The following is an 18,526-nucleotide window of genomic DNA, read 5'->3' on the forward strand; positions in this document are numbered from 1 at the left end:
CAAATATCTAGATTACAGCGTTTGCAAAATAAAATAATGCGGTTGATACTAAAACATAACAGATTCACTTCCTCATCTTTAATGTTGAACGCTCTGCAATGGTTATACGTGAAGCAAAGAATTGTTTATTTAAGTTTGGTGTTAATTTTCAAAGCAGTTTACGGTCTGTTGCCTCGATATTTGTGTGATCGAGTTGAAATAGGAAGTAAATTTCACAGTTATAACACAAGAAACGCGAATGAATTAATAACACCCAATTTCTTGACATGTGCTTCACAAAATTTATTGTATTTCAGGTATAAAGGTATAAATGTGTTCAACTCGATGCCAAGACATATTAAACGTGCAACAGCACACTTACAGAATTTAAGAGGCACTTTATTTATTATTTTGATGTTTTTATAAGGAAATTTTCTCGATTTCTCTGGATTAGGATATTCGGTGACCGGAATAAATCGCCACAGTAAACAACTGCAACAGAAACAACCGCTTAGAAAAAGTGTAGTAGGCTAGAAATATTTGGCGCGGGAAAAACATCATGTGCCTCACATTTCTATTATAAATTTATTCTCTTGTTCTCGTTTTTCGAAATTTATTCTGAGGACAATGTAATGGGGACGAAGTCCCCATTTGGCGAGGATAAGGAATCGAGGCGGCCCATGCCGCCAAGATGACGCAATCCGAGTCCACCGCCGACCCGCCGTCGGAAGCGGCGGTGTCTCGCACGCAAACCTGGGATCCACTGATTGCCCGGTTAGTTTGAAACATAGGATACGATCCTTTAGCAATGTCCGACCGAGCTCTAGCGAGCGTCGGACGGTATACGTCTGCCCGGGGCGTTACGTTTGCCTGGGGCGATACGTTTGCCCGGTTAATTCTTGTTTTGAAATACAATACCGCGCCACAATATTTATAGCCTACTACACATTTTATAAGCGGTGGTTTCTGTTGCAGTCGTTTTCTGTGGCGATTTATTCCGGGAACCAGGATATTCATAGTCAATCCAATACAAGCCTCGCGGTTGGGCTTGTGCTCTGGTAGACCACTTGGGTACAAGGGACTCGTCGGGACCGTATCGGCTCTGTGGCGGACATGACTGAGTATTGGCTTGTCATTTGACATTGCAATTTTTTGAACTTATATCTGTAAATAAAATCGGTTCGTTGTTTTCTTATTTGCCTAACTGATTTCAATGCTGAAAAAATAACTAAATAACAAGATAACTCGTCTTGCTCAAACCTCTGTAGGGGAAGGAGGCGGGACCATCATCATCAGAACAATTTATTTATTTTCATTTGTTTATCATAGGTGAATTTGGCAAGGATCACAGTCCTGAGTACCTGATGTGTGTGATTCTTTTGCCCCATATCGTGGACCTGGAAACAAACGATGAAATCCTTAAGGCTGTGGTACGAGAGGTTGATTCGTTTTCTTCAAGATTGGACAACCAGGACAACTTCGTCCCACTGTGTCTTATGATCGAAACTTTAGTCCACATGAACGTGAAGAAAACGGATATTTTCGTCGGAACCGTAAAAAAACTACTGCCTGCACTCTCAAGCACAAAGAATGAGTATCTGCTCAATGCCATCGATCTATGCTTAACAAAGATTCATCTCAGAAAGTCGCATCTGCTGGACGACAAATTGTTCGACATGATTCATCTACACCTGAATGATTTTCTAGGATCTGTCAATCACCCAGCACGACTGCTTGTTACGCATAGTTTATCTTTGTTCGGTCATCTCGAACAAATTAAGATAAAAAACGAAGAGCAAACACTGTTCGACATATTATATGCCATTGAAACAGTTGAGCCCAATGTTCACACATATCGTGATCAAATAATGCTACTGAAAAAACTCGAATACGATACCGATTTCTTCCAGAATATGAGCGGTGAAAGGAGACTAGATGCGATGAAATACGTTATATCGATATTGTCAATGAACTTCCTGAAGTATTGGGAGCCGGCGTGTGATGTGCTACAAACTTATGCAGACAATTTCGCTGTTTCCGACTTCTGGAACGTCTACAAGCAACAATTGGACCTCGTAACATCCGGCGTATGCTTGCAATTGTCAACGAACGCAGCGACCGCTGCTTATGAAGCTTATAGTTTTCTTCAAAATCTTGAAACGAAAACAAATGTGCTTATCGAAAATCGCATCCCGATGGGTTACCGAGAAAGGCTCCTGAATGCATTGTCACGGTTCAGTAGGATGCTAGAAGCGAGAGGTGCAGATATTGTGCGATCTTTTTTCCATTTCATTGAGACGGAATATCAGACAAAACCGAGCGCGGGAACGACCGAAAAAAGTCCAAAAGTTACCCAACAGATATTGATTTCCTACTTGAAAATATTTGCGAACTTCAAAAATGCAAAAGCAATACACAGATCAGATGAATTATATGAACTCTACCTGGAACTGGTGACCCATCGTTGTGCGGAAGTTCAAAAATTGGCACTTGATTGCATTTTTACTTACAACAAACCTTCGTTTGTGCCGTATAAGGCTAACCTGTATCGTTTATTCAGCGATAAGGGCATCAAAGAGGAGCTACAAAACTTTTTCAAAGCGGATGACGACAACAAGAGTGAGCTGCGCTGCATAGTACAGAATGAGCATCGTCCAGAGGTGAGTGATATTCGAGTTTCCGACTTATTTCGACTTTAAATATTTAGTTTCGACATTTACAAATTCGGGTGTAGTGATTTTTTTTTCGTTTATGTTCAAGTGCTTACTTTGTTAAGCAAAATATTTAATAATTGATTCAGCACTGTAGGATGGATCATTCAACTAAATGTATGCCTTTTGTATGTGAACTGGAGTCTCCTTTATGCATAATAGTGAGTTTGACCACAGTTTGGCGGTCAGCTTTCAGATCAAGTTTGCTGGCACACTTTGCTCTCTGAATAAGCTATAACCTGTGCAATTTTATTTGACCGCATTGATTAGTATTCAACGGTTTTAACAGTATCGAATCGAGCGCTAATAGCGCTTAAACGCGTCACTACATTGGAAGATAGTTCTTACGCGGACAGGTCAGCTCACCCTACGAAACTTCCCTCGAAAAATATTGTAAGTCTCCATCCCCGACGCTCTAATAGTCTCACTCTCCCTTTCCCACCATCGATTTCGCTTCCCCCTTCTGATGTCCCCGTTACAACTCTACCCTCGTTCTCGCCGTCCCCTTCTGTTATCTCCGCTCTCCGTGTCAGAGTTTATTCAGAAAATGCACCTGGAACTGGTTGTTTTCGTTCCGCCTGTTCCCAAGTAACTGAAGAGATGTTTCAGGTGTGCTTGGGGCCTGACGAAAGACTGCTTGGGGCCAGATAGATACGAAAAAGAGAACATTAATGACCATACGACGGGAGGCTTCAATTACAACTGTTGTGGCAGTCAACAACAAAAACAAAATGTGATGTCGCAATTTTCGCGGATCGCGTTCCCTCCGGTAACGGCAATTGAGTGATGGATAAAGTGAGAATGGCCGCCATCCAAGTCATGGGCCGATATCTCATTTAGGAGGAAGTCTCGAGGTCTCGCAAGGGTTTCGGGACCACAAAGATCAACGGAATTTTCATCTGCAGTTGCAACGCACCTCCCAGATGGACGATGGACCAGTTCCACTACATACTGGATGTCCTCTCCGAAGAGCTCGCCGAACGAAGACCAGTCGTTATAGGAGCGGATTTCAATGCTTGAGCAGTAGAGTGGGGATGCAGAAGCACCAATGCAAGAGGGACTAGTTTACTAGAAGCTCTGGCCAAGTTTGATGTGGCCCTGTGCAACGAGGGCACCACTAGTATCTTCGGCTGAGATCATCGACCTGGCTTTCTGCAGTAGGTGGGGGTAAGACGGACATGTTAGGAAGAACTTCAATTGTATCTTTGGACACTCATGTTTTCCAAAACTTAAAAGCAGTTTCTTACAGTTCAATATACTGGTTTTCGAAATAATTGGCCAAACATTTTATAAAAATGTGTTTTTCCATGTTTTTTTACTAAAATTAAAACAAGCTAAAAAGTAGAACATTTTTATCGATGCCGGTATAATGGACATGTAGTGAGGGGAATATGGACAGAGAAGTATAATTTCGCTCTCTCTCAGTGTTCATGTGTCCAGTAACTGAAATAGAACAAACAGAGAAAGCAATATGAAAAAGAGTTGAATATTCTTGCCTTCACTTTCGATCATGCATTGGATGTGATTATGGATGTGCCTGTCCATTTCAACCCCACCAGTGCAATTATTTCAATAATTTAAACCACCTACTAATGAAGAATTTTCTTTTCCGTACATACCTAATATCGCTTCTCTGTCAACTCACAATCCGAAATATAACCATGTTTGATTTTCGGTTTTTGTTTCCCTATTCCACTTTTGAACAGTATTCATTGTCATAGGATGGTTTAAATATTATAGAATAGCATGTAGAAGGGGTTCCCATCAACAGAAATTTGAAATTCATAATGCAACTATACAAATCAACCTCGTTAATGACGAAAATGAGGTGGAGGGTATGTGAAGGATACACCCACAGTGACCATCCAGCCATCAGTTATACCATTGGCCAACGAAACTCCGTAGCCGTACGGATAAATAGGACGTGCCCGCGCAGATGGAAAACAAGAACCTTTTCATCGAAGCACTGGCGTCTTGAATATGAACGCGGATGAACTGAGGGAAACACTAGCAAAAGCATGTGATATAACAATGGTGATGGTGAAGCTCAGGGGTCCATCACCATTGCTGGACACTCTTGGGAGACTTCTGGAGAGAATCATTCTCAATATGCTGACGGAATGCACGGAGGGAGTTCGTGGACTGTCCGATAGTCAGTTCGGATTTCGTAAAGGGAGATCTACGGTAGATGACATTCGCATAGTCGCAACTAGACTTTCCGAGATCTCGCACAGCACGCAAAAGAGACAGTGTGCTTTGCGTTATCCAGTCTGGCATCTCACAGTCAAGCGAGCAAGACTTCATGTGCGCGCTGAAATTTCGAGAGACGAGTATCGATTTTCTCTTCCTCACAGCCCTTCCATGTGCAAGCAATGAGATCGGGCTTTAGCACGCGAGCTTGGGATTGTCTCTTTATCTTCTCTTACGTAAAATGTTGTGACGTATTCAGGAAATGCCTCGTCGCGTTTCGATGCGAACGATGCACATGTGTTGTGTACACGAAGAGATGCTAGTGCATTAGTGCTCGCGAGACTTTCCGTGTACCTGCCTTAAAGTGACATTTGGTTAGGTCTTCTGAGATCTCACAGAGCACGTAGAAGAGACAATGTGCTTTGCCCTATTCAGCCTCATATCTCACACAATCATTGCAAGCTGTGTGCAACAAATGAATGAATTGATTGGATGACTTTAGCAGCGATATTTATGTGAAACAGTTCTTCATCACTAATTGTTCTACGTGCAATATTACGAAGATTAAAATTTTAACACCAAAAGCACAACTTCCCCCGACAGCACCAAATGTCACTTTGAGGCAGGCACACGAGAAAGTCTCGCGAGCACCAACTCATGTGCACCACTCATGTTGAGGTACTTCGTTGCACCTTCTTGAGCCCTTAATATTTTACGAAAGAGAAGAGAAGGAGCCGAACCCAGGCTCGTGTGCTAAAGCCCGGTCTCATCGCTTGCACATAAAGGGGTTATTAAGAGGAGAAAATCAATACTCGTTTCTCGAAATTTAGCCGCGCGCACAGGATTTCTGAAAACCTCTCAATATTTTACGAAAGAAAAGAGAAAACCAATCCTAAGCTCGCGTGCTAAAGCCCGATCTCATCGCTTGCACATGGAAGGGTTGTGAGGAAGAGAAAATCGATACTCGTCTCTCGAAAATAAAGCGCGCGCACAGGAAGTCTGGTCGCAACAAAGCATCCAAACAGAAGCGCAGAGGAAACCGATACTGCGCAGTGATAACGATCGACGTTAAGACCGCGTTCAATTGTGCCAGTTGGGAGGCCATCGTGACTGGGCTCCACACGATGAGAGTCCCAGACTATCTGTGCAGAATACTGAGAAGCTACTTAGAGAACCGGGTGCTGGTGTACGAGACAAACACGGACCAGGTGCAGATTAGAGCTACGACGGGAGTTCTAAAGGTCCGCAGGGCTCTATTCTGGACCCATCGGTCTGGAACAGTATGTACGATGGCGTACTAAAACTGAATTTGCTCAGAGGTGTGGAAATCATTGGCTTCGCGGATGACATCGTTATCCTCGTGACAAAAATGGGGGATGCAAAGTGTGAAACTACAGATAGCACGCCACAAGACGGGAATGCTGATTGTGAGTAATTGCAGGGCGGTGGATCGTGCGGAAATCCCAATTGCAGAGCACTCGATAACTTTGAAGCGAGATTTAAAATACCTGGGAGTGCGAATCGATGATCGACTGAACTTCAACAGTCTTGTAAAAAAGCAACGAAAGCAATCAATGCACTGACGAGAATAATGCCCAGCAATTCTGACTCAAGTAGCAGCAAGAGGCGCTTTTTTTCTAGTGTCTCCTCATCAATATTATGATACGAGGGTTCAGGCTGGATCGAGGCGTTAAAAACTCAGCGGAATACGAGGAGGCTGAATAGTACGTACCGGCTCATGGGGATGCGAGTGCGTACAGAACCATATCAACAGATGCGGTCTACGTCATAGCTAGGTTGATTCCCACCAACATCATCTTGGCGGAGGACAGCAAGTGCTATTGGAGGAGGAGAACCAGAGAAATTTGGAAGCTAATGAGAGCGGAGTCGATGGCTAGGTGGCAGCAAGAGTGAAGTGCGATTCAAAACGACAAATGGACGCACAGGCTAATACCGACACTAATGGACTGGGTGAACAGGAAACATGGAGATGAATTTCTACCTAACGCTGTTTTTGTCTGGTCATGGCTGCTCCAGGCAGTATCTGCACCGGTTTGGACACGCAAGATCGCCTCTTTGTCCAGAGTGTAGAGATGTGGAGGACACACCGGAACACGTCGTATTCGTATGTCCCAGATTCACCACAAGGTGCGAGAGGCTGCCTATCCTTCATGCTGGGAACATCGTGGAGGAAATCTGTCGTGACGAGGGCACCTGGAACGCAGTAAACAGTGCAATCGTACACATCATGCCAGAGATACAGCGGAAGTGGAGGGCCTACCAGCGTGCTCATAACGCCTGACTATAAAAGATTAACAACTGCGAGAGCTGTAGCAACGGATAGTACCCCACGAGAATTGCCGTGACGGAGTGCTCGTTATGTTGGAGGGCTCTACCTAATCGGCGCTCCGCTGGGAAGAGAAATCCTGTGCGGGTGACTGTGACGGGATGCGCGTTACATTGGAGATCGCTTCTTTATCGGTACACGTCTCGATAGGTGAGAAACCCCGTGAGGGTGGCTGTGACGGATTGCGCGTCAAGTTGAAGGGCAATTCCTAATCGGTACACGTCTCGTCGGATAAGCGGAATCTGGCGAGAAGGAACAAAATGTTAGTTGGCAATGTCAGGAACACTACGAGTGTCGTTTCGACGGAGCGAGCGCCAAGGAGGGTGTGATCAAATCGGTGTGTACCCTACGAGAGTTGCTGTGACAGAGTGCACGCTATGTTGGAGGGCACTGCCTAATCGACGCTCCCGCGAATCCCGCGAGGATGACTGTGACGGATTACGCGTTGAGTTGGAGAGCAATTCCTAATCGGTGAACGTGTCGACAGATGAACGGATGCCCCTTGATAAAATGAAACAAAAACAGAAACCAATCAAGTATTACCAACCAATCAAGTGCATGAGCGCCGCCTCCTCGAAGTAGTCGCCTAGATGTAGTCCCGGAAGAACGAGGCGACGAGTAGAGGGCTTGGCTTTTAGTGCTTGTGAGCCCCACACGACGTCAGGGTTAACCCGACCCAGATATAGGAGGCAGAACATTTCCAAATCTGTAAAAAAAAAAATATGGTAGCATTGATATCGTTGAACATTTTCTGATTTTTATATGAAATTTATAGTTCAGAAATAACGGGGGGAACAAAATGTGCTTCTTATCTAAATGTCGCAAACTGAATATGATAATATGTTTATCAGCTAACAATAGTATATGATTCGCACAAAATATGTGCAATTTTTCATATTTTCTGTCAGGACTAAATATAGAATCCATAAAAGATCATGTTTACAAAATTGACGTAAAATTTGAAGGCAGAGTTCAACAAAACCATGTATAAACATCATACAAATCAGGGGATTATGAGAAATCCTTTTTATGATTCATTTTGTTGTTCAGAATCATTTTAACTCAAGAATTAAATGGACTTGATTATGTCAGTCGCAAACAGCTTCGTGAAGAAATGTTTCAGACAATCTACGCGTTTTTAAAAATAATGATGAATATCGTTTCCACCTGAGGGAGGTTTTAAACAAGCAGAACTTTCAGTATTGGTTGGTTGCCGATCCAAGGGAACCCAATGTACTGTATTTACATTATCCGAAGGATACAGTATACATATTTTAACCCTTCTGTGCATAATGATGGAAATTTCCGTCATAACATTGAATTCCTAAAATTATATAAAAGAACAAGTTCACTTTAAGTTGATTGTGTCTGGACTTAGATTTATTTCACCAATGAAGAATAAATCATGCAAAGAAGGTTTAAACCGTTCAAAGCCCTTTTAAAGCTTGTGGCGAGCAAACCCGTTGTGTGGAACATCAGCATTAGGTGAGATTGCTGGCTGCTCGCTAGATGGAGCGATACTGAATATTAAAAAGACACAGGAGGGTTGAGTCCGAGACCCTACCGCATAGTTGACGTAGGATTCCGTAATTTTGTAAGGTAATGTATGTAATTTGTTGTCTACTACAGTTTGACGAAATAAAGAAATAATAATTATGTATGGATGAAATGAAGAAAAAAAACTCACCAATGTAAGATGTAAGATAATTACCAATACCGAATACAATTGTCAATTTTTCTCACCATTCACATCATATTTGGTTCTGGGTTGGTTCTGAAATACAAATGAAACACAAATTTCTGAATTGTTGGAGAATCAATCAAGCAAACGAAACCAAATCTGGCATGTGGAGGTTTTAGGACGTAATAAGTATTTCTATGGTGGTTAGATGCTCCTTCCGCTCTCTAAGGGTGGGCTGTCATACAAATGAAACACAAATTTCTGCATAACTCGTCAAGCAAATGGAGCCAAATTTGGCATGTGAAGGTTTTACGGGGTACGAAACGTTTCTATGGTGAATACACCCCTCCTCTCTTCTCTAAGGGGGGCTGCCAGACAAACGAAACACAAACTTCTGCATAACTCGAGGTTTTTGGGTATGAGAAATGTTTCTATAATGGTATGACATCCCTCCGTTCTCTGGAATGAAGAAAATATTACACATATTTCAACCAAAAATATTCCAACCAACCATAACAATTGAAAATTTTAGGAAAACTTTGAAGGAAAAAGGGAAAATTCGGAAAATAAATTCCCATATTTTCTACAATTACATAATGACAAGTGTTGTTAGCCCATTCGATGTTTGCCCTAGCGAATTTGATCTTTGTTCGAAACTGGAAATGGAATTTAATGTGATGAAAGGCACTCCTATATCTTTTTCTATCTATACCAAAAAAAAAGGATCGCTGGATGTGTTGATAAGAACAGAACTCAAGGAAGGAATCGTTTTTTTTGCCTGAAATGGGCTGTCTTTATTCTATCATATTTTCTGTATAAAACATTTATTCCATGTAACGGATAAACATGTTATTTGCAAGTGGTTGAAAAATCTTGAACGAGAATTGCGTCTGAAAATAATCTGATATTATAAAGATGAGTTTTGTTAGAAATACTAGGAATTTTATAGTTAATGGTAAATTCAACGGGGTTGAATAGAAGATCAGTCAATGAACAGTTCTGCGATTGGACCCATGAACTTGCTCATAGTAAGAAAAGGTGAATGTTTGAAGGTATTGATAACAAAAAAAACATTTTTTGGCGGGACGAAGTTTGCCGGGTTAGCTAGTAAATTATAAACGGACGGGGTTAATTAGCAATATCTCCTCATTCCACAATGTTCATATGAACGAACGCTGCATTTACATTCCTTGCGAGCGATTAACGCACGCCTTATAAAAAACGCCATATAAAAATTATACCTCACGGCATCATGCATTCCTCGGAATAGATAGTACGGGAAGGTAAGAACAAATATATGGGAAAATGAGTGTGCTTTCAATTTTTGTTAATTTAAACCGTTTACGGGTTAGGAAATCGTAATGTATAACATATCAAACAATTCCTAGAGAATATCCAATTCCATTGGATCTCAGGGAACATTCCTTCGTTGTGGAGAATAAAGCAGGTATTTTTAAGAATGTTTGATGAATGGTTTCATGGTCGGATTTATTCACTAAATAACATTCTTCAAAAGCTATGACTTTTTGATATTTTTTTTGGGCTTGAATGTCCCGTTTTCATTCCTAAACTATTTGGATTAGTTGCTCTACATTGACAATATGTCCCTGAGACGAATTCAATTGTCGATAAATAACGTAAGATATTTAAGGATACATGATGTTAACCACATCTTCTCCAGTTGAACTCAATGTCAACGATTTAAAGACTGGTACCGACCCACACAAAGCAATCCCCCAGTTTGATAGATTTGTTTGTTCAAATATTATTCAAAATTATATTTAAAAAAAACTCATGTTAACTAATAAATGTTTGCATCATAAATGTCCTTCGTTTTCATCATTATTGTAATGCCCCACAGGTTGTTCAACTGGTCATCCGAATTGTTCACACCAAGATGGTGCAGAAAACTACACCGGAGGAGCTGAAGCCGTTGCTGCTGCGCTTCATTGGAAATTTCCGGGAAGAGGAAATCAGAACATTCATTAGCAAATCATTCAACTACTTCGAGCGGTTGTTGAAATCGAGCCCACTGGAAACATATCATCATATAGCAGAAGGAGGGTGTGATTTCGATGACGTTCCCACCAACCGATTCAAAGCACTGATGAAGCTGATCGACGACATTCGGGATCAATTCGCGGGATTGAAGAATAAAAGCTTCATCCAGCATTTACTGCACATAAAGCTGTGCATGGATTCAGTGCTACTACAACTAGATCATTCCACAGTGAAAGATTTGAAATCACAAACTCTTTTAAACATGGTCGAGTTCTTCAAACATTTTGCGGATTATGAATGGCGCGAAGAGGAAATCGAAGCTATCTTCTTCATTTACGTTTGGCCCCAAATGGGTAAACTGGAAAGCGATTGTATTCACAGCCCAACACCACTGTTGAAGCTATTCATCGCATGGAGCAAGGATCCAAGATATCACCCACTGCTGGCCAAAATGGCACCAAAAACGCACACTTTGGCTCGCCTTACTCCTCTGGAGAGCGTTACAAGCTTACTGATTGGAGAAAAAACCAACGTGAAGGTGTGTCAAGAAATTGTTAAGATGGTAATCAGTTTGTTCACCATGGAATCAACAAGTGGTATTGATTCACTCCCCTTGAGAGATGTTCAACCAATCGACAGAGAAGAGATCGAAAAGAGCAATTTAAATGTTGGCAGCTACTTATTGCTTCCGCATGTAGCAAATATATTGCTCTACATACATCGAGTTTTGAAGCGTCAGCGGTCGATTACAAACGACCACTTGTTCATATTGTCTCGTGTGGCTGAGTATGCCAAGGATCCGGCGCAATGTGACTCCTTGCTAGAATTATTAGTGCCGATGACCGTGAAGAAAACAACATTAGCTCATGTTGAACCGGAAACTATCCGACAAATGAATGCTACTATTGACTCTTTGATTGAATCCGTATCAAATCCAGAAAAATATCTCCGGCAGATGGGATTGCTACTGGAAGCCGTTAGGGATACTGGTGAGTAACGGAAAGGATGGATTAACATTTTTCAAATATTAATCCATATCCTTAATTTTCAGCAACACGAAAAACCATTTGTCACATAATTGAGTTTATAGCGAACAAATGCAGTGCTGAAGAACTGATGCAATGTGCAACAATAATCGGTAACATGAATGCAATGCATAAACGCGGATTGGATAGACCAGATTACGAGTGCCAAATGGGAGCATTTCGTGATATTGATAAGCTAATAGAAAATCGTGGGATTATGGGGATCGATTCAACGCTTTTAATCGTGCATCAGTGTTTCTATTATCTGAAAACAGAGAAAGATTTGGCAATGCGTAACAATACCAACCATTATCTACGGAAAATAATTGTTACATCCCTCAACCAACACGGAACCGATCGAAAGGAGGATATTCGGTACCTTATTGAACGCATAATATTGCCTGCCCTAATGAAGGGTATCAAAGAGAATAATGAATCCTCGCGAAACGAAAGCATACAATTGCTGGGTGATTTATGTCGCGATTGTGCCGAGCACTGTTCGGTTTTCTCCGACCTGCATCCGTTCACTTGCAGTCAGGATCGCGAGCTGGATTTCTTCGATAATATAACCCATTTGCAAACCCACCGCCACCGGCGTGCAATGAATCGATTTTGTAAGACAGCACAAAAACTAACCCAAATCCCTTCCGCCCGTGCCCTCGTAAGCTTCCTCCTGCCCATAGTGTCATCCTATTTGGGCTGCGAAAAGTATCGAAAGAAAAGCAAAATAACCGAATCTGCGGGGAATTGCGTTGCGGTCATTGCTCGAATGTTACCTTGGTCAGCATACAAGGAGCTGTTGAAGCAGTACCTTAATAGGATGAAGCACAATCTAGAATACCGGAAGCAAACGAAAAATATAGTTGTTTCGTTGCTAGATAATTTCCACTTTGACTTGTCGGAGGCAGACGTGGCAAAGCTTCAGGACATGGATAGCTGTGTTCAGCCTGGAAACGAGGAGCTGGAAGATGATGAAAGGTTAGTCAGATTTGTTTAAATTTCTTCACTGAGTTAATGCTACATTATTGAATTACTACCAATAATTAAGTCGCTCTTAAACAAATCGGCCATAATCGTATATTTTTGTGTCGAATTAATAGAGATTCAAATGAATTGTTATGATTTAATTTCAAGTAAACCATTTTTATATTGTCAATTGACGTTCAAGAAGATAATATTTATGTTATGTTTATGAGTTTTATGGTGCTTGTAAAGTGTGTTCTTAATTGATGATAATAATGGCTATCCAAAACCTGTCGTCAATCATCAGTTACTCTTCAATTTTCCGCCGGTAATAAGTTTCTAGAGTGAAAACCCCCGAGGGAGCGATAATTTTCTAATCACTATCTAGAGCAGCAGTACTCAACCTTTTTTGACGTAGGACTACGTCTAACCGGAAGATATAGGGGGTGAAATGGAAATCTAGGCACTGAACAAGTAGGAAAAAATGCAAGATTTGGAACGCTTATAACTCGAGCATTTCTCAATAGATCGCAAAGGTTTTTGCATCAATTGATAGGAAATATATCTACGCATCTATCATAACGAATAACATTTCATTTTTCTTGAGATAAATAATTGAATAATTGTGAAATATCAAGCATTGTCAAAATGCACTATGTGCCCATTTTTGATTGGTCCATTTTGTGCTCCTCAAATCATACCGACCAAAACGGGCAACCAGAGCAGCAGCGAAATAGGATGAAGCACGATTGGAAAGGAAAAAGAAAAAAATGAACGAAACATTGGTCGCAGTCTCACAAATGCGTAATTCTCGAGCCAGCCAGTCAGCTTAAAAATCCCCGCTCCGCTGCCGTAACGATCATTCTCATCGAAACCGTACACCACATCGTTTCGCATCACATCAAATCAACAAACCAACCCAAGCAGCCATGTCTGGACATGGTAAAGGAGGAAAAGTGAAGGGAAAGGCAAAATCCCGCTCGAACCGTGTTGATCTGGAGTTCCCCGCAAGGGTAGCTAGGCCGAGCACATTAGTACCAGTGCACCAGTCCACCTAGCCGGCGTTATATAGTTTCGGCCGCCGAAGTGATCGAGTTAGCTGGCAAAGCTGCTCGCGACGATAAGAAAACCCGCATTCGGAACAGAACACATTCGGTTCGGTTAACATCAAGACAACAACAGGCAGTTGCAGCGAGTGGCGAGTGGCAAACGCAATCGCAAAACGGCATCAGGTAGCAGAAGAAAAAAAGTTTGTTCTTTATACAAACTGCTTTGGTGGCAAATCTAGAACAAGGCGGCATCGAGGGAGTTCGAAATGGTTTTTTTCAAAACCATGAGTACTAAGTTTTCTAAATTGGAACCATTCCATAAAACAAGGCGCTTTGCAGGGCCATTAAACCTTCCAAAAAAGAGTTTAGGAAATACAGTTCAATGCTTTCTAAAACATGATCCAAAATAATAATAAAACACAAATAGATTTTTTCATAATTTGTTTGCCAGGATCTGATGAGTATGTGAATTTGGCAGTTGTTCTGAGCTTATTGATAGTTGGGGACTTTCCTGATTATTCAATTTTCACCAATTCTTAAATTGTTTCCAGATTGAAAGTACAGTAATTTACAATTAGTTCGACATTTAGCTAATTGGACGGACATGTAATGCGACATATTTAGTTGGACATTTTTGTAAACATAGAGATCCAAATTATGACCCCACATTGAAAGTCGACACTGTACCACTGCCATCGCAAATGTTCAATTACAGGTTAAAATCGCCTCCAATGCGACACTGAGTGGTGCTTCGGCACGTCGCATTGAATGTAATTTACTGTACAACATGTCACAAAGCTGGATGGGAAGAAATTCTCCAACTGTGAAAGCTGTGGCGAGTGGCAACAAATCGCTAAACAGGAAGGTTTAGCCGAACAAGATGGGGATATCGAGTGATAACAAAACAATAAACTCTTTAGATTGAAGATAATTTTGTGATCCTGAAAAGGACCCTTTTTAGCCTGCATGTGAATCCAACGAGCGAACAAATCGTAATGAATGTATTTTTTTGCCATCGCTCCCTTTTAACGCTCATTCGTTCGTCTCGTTGGACTCGCCCCTCTGGCTGAGTCTGCCGATTTGTCTCTATCATGTGAGTGTGTACCGCTAGAGTATAAAACACGCGGACCCCAAAAAAATATCTTATTTTCTTTCAAACCGTAAACCCGTGTGGTTGTACGGCATCGGCATCGTGGACGTAACAAAGGAGGACAAGTTAAGGGAAAGGCAAAGTCCCACTCGAACCGTGCAGGTCTCCAGTTCCCTGTTGGTCGCATTCACTGATTGCTCCGCAAGGGTAACTAGGCCGAACGGATTGGTGCCGGAGCACCAGTATACCTAACAGCGATTATAGAGTTTCGGCCGTCGGAGTGCTCGAGTTGGCTTGCAAAGCTGCTCACGACAATCAGAAAACCCGCATCAAGAACAGAGCATCTTCGGTTCGGCGCTCATCAAGACAACAATTAGTTTCAGTGAGTGGCAAAGTGTTTCTCCGGCACGTCGCATTAAATGTAATTTACTGAACAACATGTCACAAGCTGGATGGGAAGAAATTTTCCAACTGTGAAAACACAACACCAAAGGTTCTTTTCAGAACCATCAACATATTCATAAAGAGTAAACAGTAAACTAATCCATTTTCCAGGTAGATAGGTAGGTATTCACGTAGGAGAAGAAAATAAAACAATATATTTTAAATATATATTTAACAAAAGCTGTTTCCTTTGTATAGTCCTACGTCACTCCGGTTATGTCCCCGACATTACCCACCCGTCTTTTTTCAGAGGGGCAACAAATACTTGTTAGTCAAGGTGTCGCGGGCCGCAAAAATAAAGAAGGGTGATGTCCAAGAGACGACCTGCTCCTGTCTTTCAGTGCATGCTCTTCACTATGCTTACTTCGCGCATATTCTGAGAATGAATTCAGAGGTAAAAAAATTGTTAACGTCTGTTCCTAACGGTCGCAAAATAGAAACTGAGGTTGGCCAAGGCGACCACAATATTTATAATGTTTTCACGGCCATTCGACGACATGCATCGACCACTGATCAATCTTGACATCGATGAACTTTCTAATATGTTTCTAGATTTTTGAGATTTTTTTTGACTCCGTTTAGCCGGCGAATGTGTATTTACGCTTAAATCCTTGTACCCCAAACGTAACGCTCTCGTTTTCGAAATTTTTAACTTTCACCCCAGCACAGGTGCCGAAATTATATAGTTCAAAAATGCAGGATCACTCTTCATCAGACGGCATGGAAATCGATGCCCACCACAAAAAATGGAAATCGATTTCCACCGCAAAAAATTACAGCACTATGTGCGATATTTACCTTTCATTCATCCTTTGTATCGAGTAAAAAAGCTGTGTCTGACATCCGCATTAAGAAAAACTGCTGGAGCGAAACTATGAGTTGAATAATTATGATCATGGTTTGAATTAGAAGGCTTCAAATTTTCTCAATACATTCGCCTTTAGTCCTGAAAAAGGCCAATTTGATCTAGAGAGACGCGCCCCTAGTTATATCTAGGGGCGCGTCTCTAGATAGCTTTATTCTCAGGCAAACTGGGCAAACTTTATTCCGCGCGGCGAATGAGGTGAGATGGCTCAAGTCACTGCATTCCCGTAGGCGAATGGCGTGACTATAGTTCGTCACTAGGTGAGATTTGAAGCCGTGTCCTCATATGTTAACGACTTGGGTATCAAAAAGAAGTTGAAAAGTAAGTTAGCTCCACAATGAAGCGAGAAACTTCGCTATCTTACGTCACTCGCCGCGTGGAATAAGGGGGATTATCAACATTTGACATGAATTGTATAAAATGTCTTCATTGTTCATCGGTTCGCTCAATCCTTATTTATACTTGTGTCATATGGTCGACTCATTACCAAATCGAATCGAGGCAATTTAGTGTAGCGATATTCATAGCTGACCTAATATTGATTGTTCAGATCTTCTCGATCAATTTCAATATTGGGTTATGAACCTTGCAAGTTTGGGTGGAAATCGAAATCGTTGATCATAAAATTCTCATCTGTTTGGTGTACTTGTGATTCTTTCATTTCTTTCATCCAATGAAATGAAAGGATCGAATCCGTAAAAACTACCTGTAGGTTTGCCGCTGAGTTTATGAAGTACAGTAGAACACCCATTATCCGCGAGCGGATGATCCGCGGTGCGGTTTGTCCGCGAAAGCGAGTTCCATAGTAATTCTATGCACCTACCCTAAATTTGACAATGAGTGGAAGGTTTTTGTTCTCTTGTTTTGGTCATGACTTTCACATTATTTGACAACTGGTGTACACGATCTTACAGATGGATAGTTCAATGATTCCTGTATTGATAAAACATTGTTTTCATACTAAATTATCTGTTTTTTGTGTTTGCACCACATTTTAGTCATTTGTTGTGTTATCCGCGATTTTCGTGATCCGCGGTGAGCTAGCCCGACTATTCCGCGGATAATCGGGGTTCCACTGTAATAGTTATTGACGACTTCCATCTCCTAGGTCTCAGCTGGCGCTCTTCAACGCATGCTTTAAGTGACGACCCTGTATCTATTAGCTACAACTTTCACAAGACCGACATTTCTGGCATCGCTGATTTTTTTTTTTTTTTTAATTCGTTTATTTTTACAGGCTCAGTTACTTAAGTTTAAAGGAGCCGAATTCTTAAATATAATTTTAAAACTATATATATAAACAATTTTCTTACATCTATGGTTAGTAAGGTGGAAAACCGATTACTCGCGGTGTACTCGAGTTTAGGAGGGTGACATATTTTTAGGAGAAGGATGGGATATAAGGAAATTGGAACAATGTTGATGAACACTCAATTTATAAATCTATTCGTATATCTATAGTGTATTTACATTTCAACTTATTCTACTATTTATAGCAAGGGGACGAATTACCCGCAAAGGAAGGAAAGGAGGGTATAAGGATGTAGGGGCAATCACACACGAAGATCTATAGCTTTAAGGAAAACATATATATGGGACATGTAATCAAGGTCTAACCGAGCCAACACATCTCTCACCGGCACATTGGGCTGTCTTCCTCGGGCCCGAAGGGAGTTTTTTAAATTCGATCTGGCGACCAGGTACACCTCGCACGACCAAACAATGTGCTCGATGTCGTGATAACCTTGGCCACAAACGCAGAGATTGCTGGTGGCAAGATTGAAACGGAAGAGTAGTGCATCTAACGAACAGTGATTGGACATGAGTCGGGAGAAGGTGCGAATAAAGTCCCGACTCAAGTCCAGACTTTTGAACCACGGTTTGAGGCTAACCTTAGGGATAATCGAGTGAAACCACCGGCCCAATTCATCTTCATTCCACTTGCGTTGCCAGTTAGCGATGGTATTTTTGCGGACTAAAGAATAAAATTCATTGAAGGCGATTTGACGCTGATAAATATCGCCTTCAATTGCACCTACCTTTGCTAATGAGTCAGCCCTCTCATTACCCGGAATGGAGCAATGTGAAGGGACCCAGATAAAGGTAATGACATAACAGCGTCTGGATAAAGCACTCAAAATTTCTCGTATTCTCTCAAGGAAGTACGGCGAGTGCTTTTCC

At 41.5% G+C, this 18,526-nt stretch overlaps 1 protein-coding gene across 1 annotated transcript in view; it reads left to right on the forward strand.

Moving 5' to 3' along the window:
* Nucleotides 1–18,526, forward strand: part of LOC129779320 (small subunit processome component 20 homolog) — a 34,934-nt gene that overhangs the window by 5,747 nt on the left and 10,661 nt on the right. The window contains exons 4-6 of the mRNA XM_055786728.1: nt 1,309–2,639; nt 10,770–11,898; nt 11,961–12,912. Of these exons, the coding sequence (XP_055642703.1) occupies nt 1,309–2,639; nt 10,770–11,898; nt 11,961–12,912 (3,412 nt within the window). The remainder of the gene's footprint in view (nt 1–1,308; nt 2,640–10,769; nt 11,899–11,960; nt 12,913–18,526) is intronic.

Source organism: Toxorhynchites rutilus, chromosome 3 (assembly GCF_029784135.1).
Source record: "Toxorhynchites rutilus septentrionalis strain SRP chromosome 3, ASM2978413v1, whole genome shotgun sequence".
Classification (NCBI taxonomy): domain Eukaryota; kingdom Metazoa; phylum Arthropoda; class Insecta; order Diptera; family Culicidae; genus Toxorhynchites; species Toxorhynchites rutilus.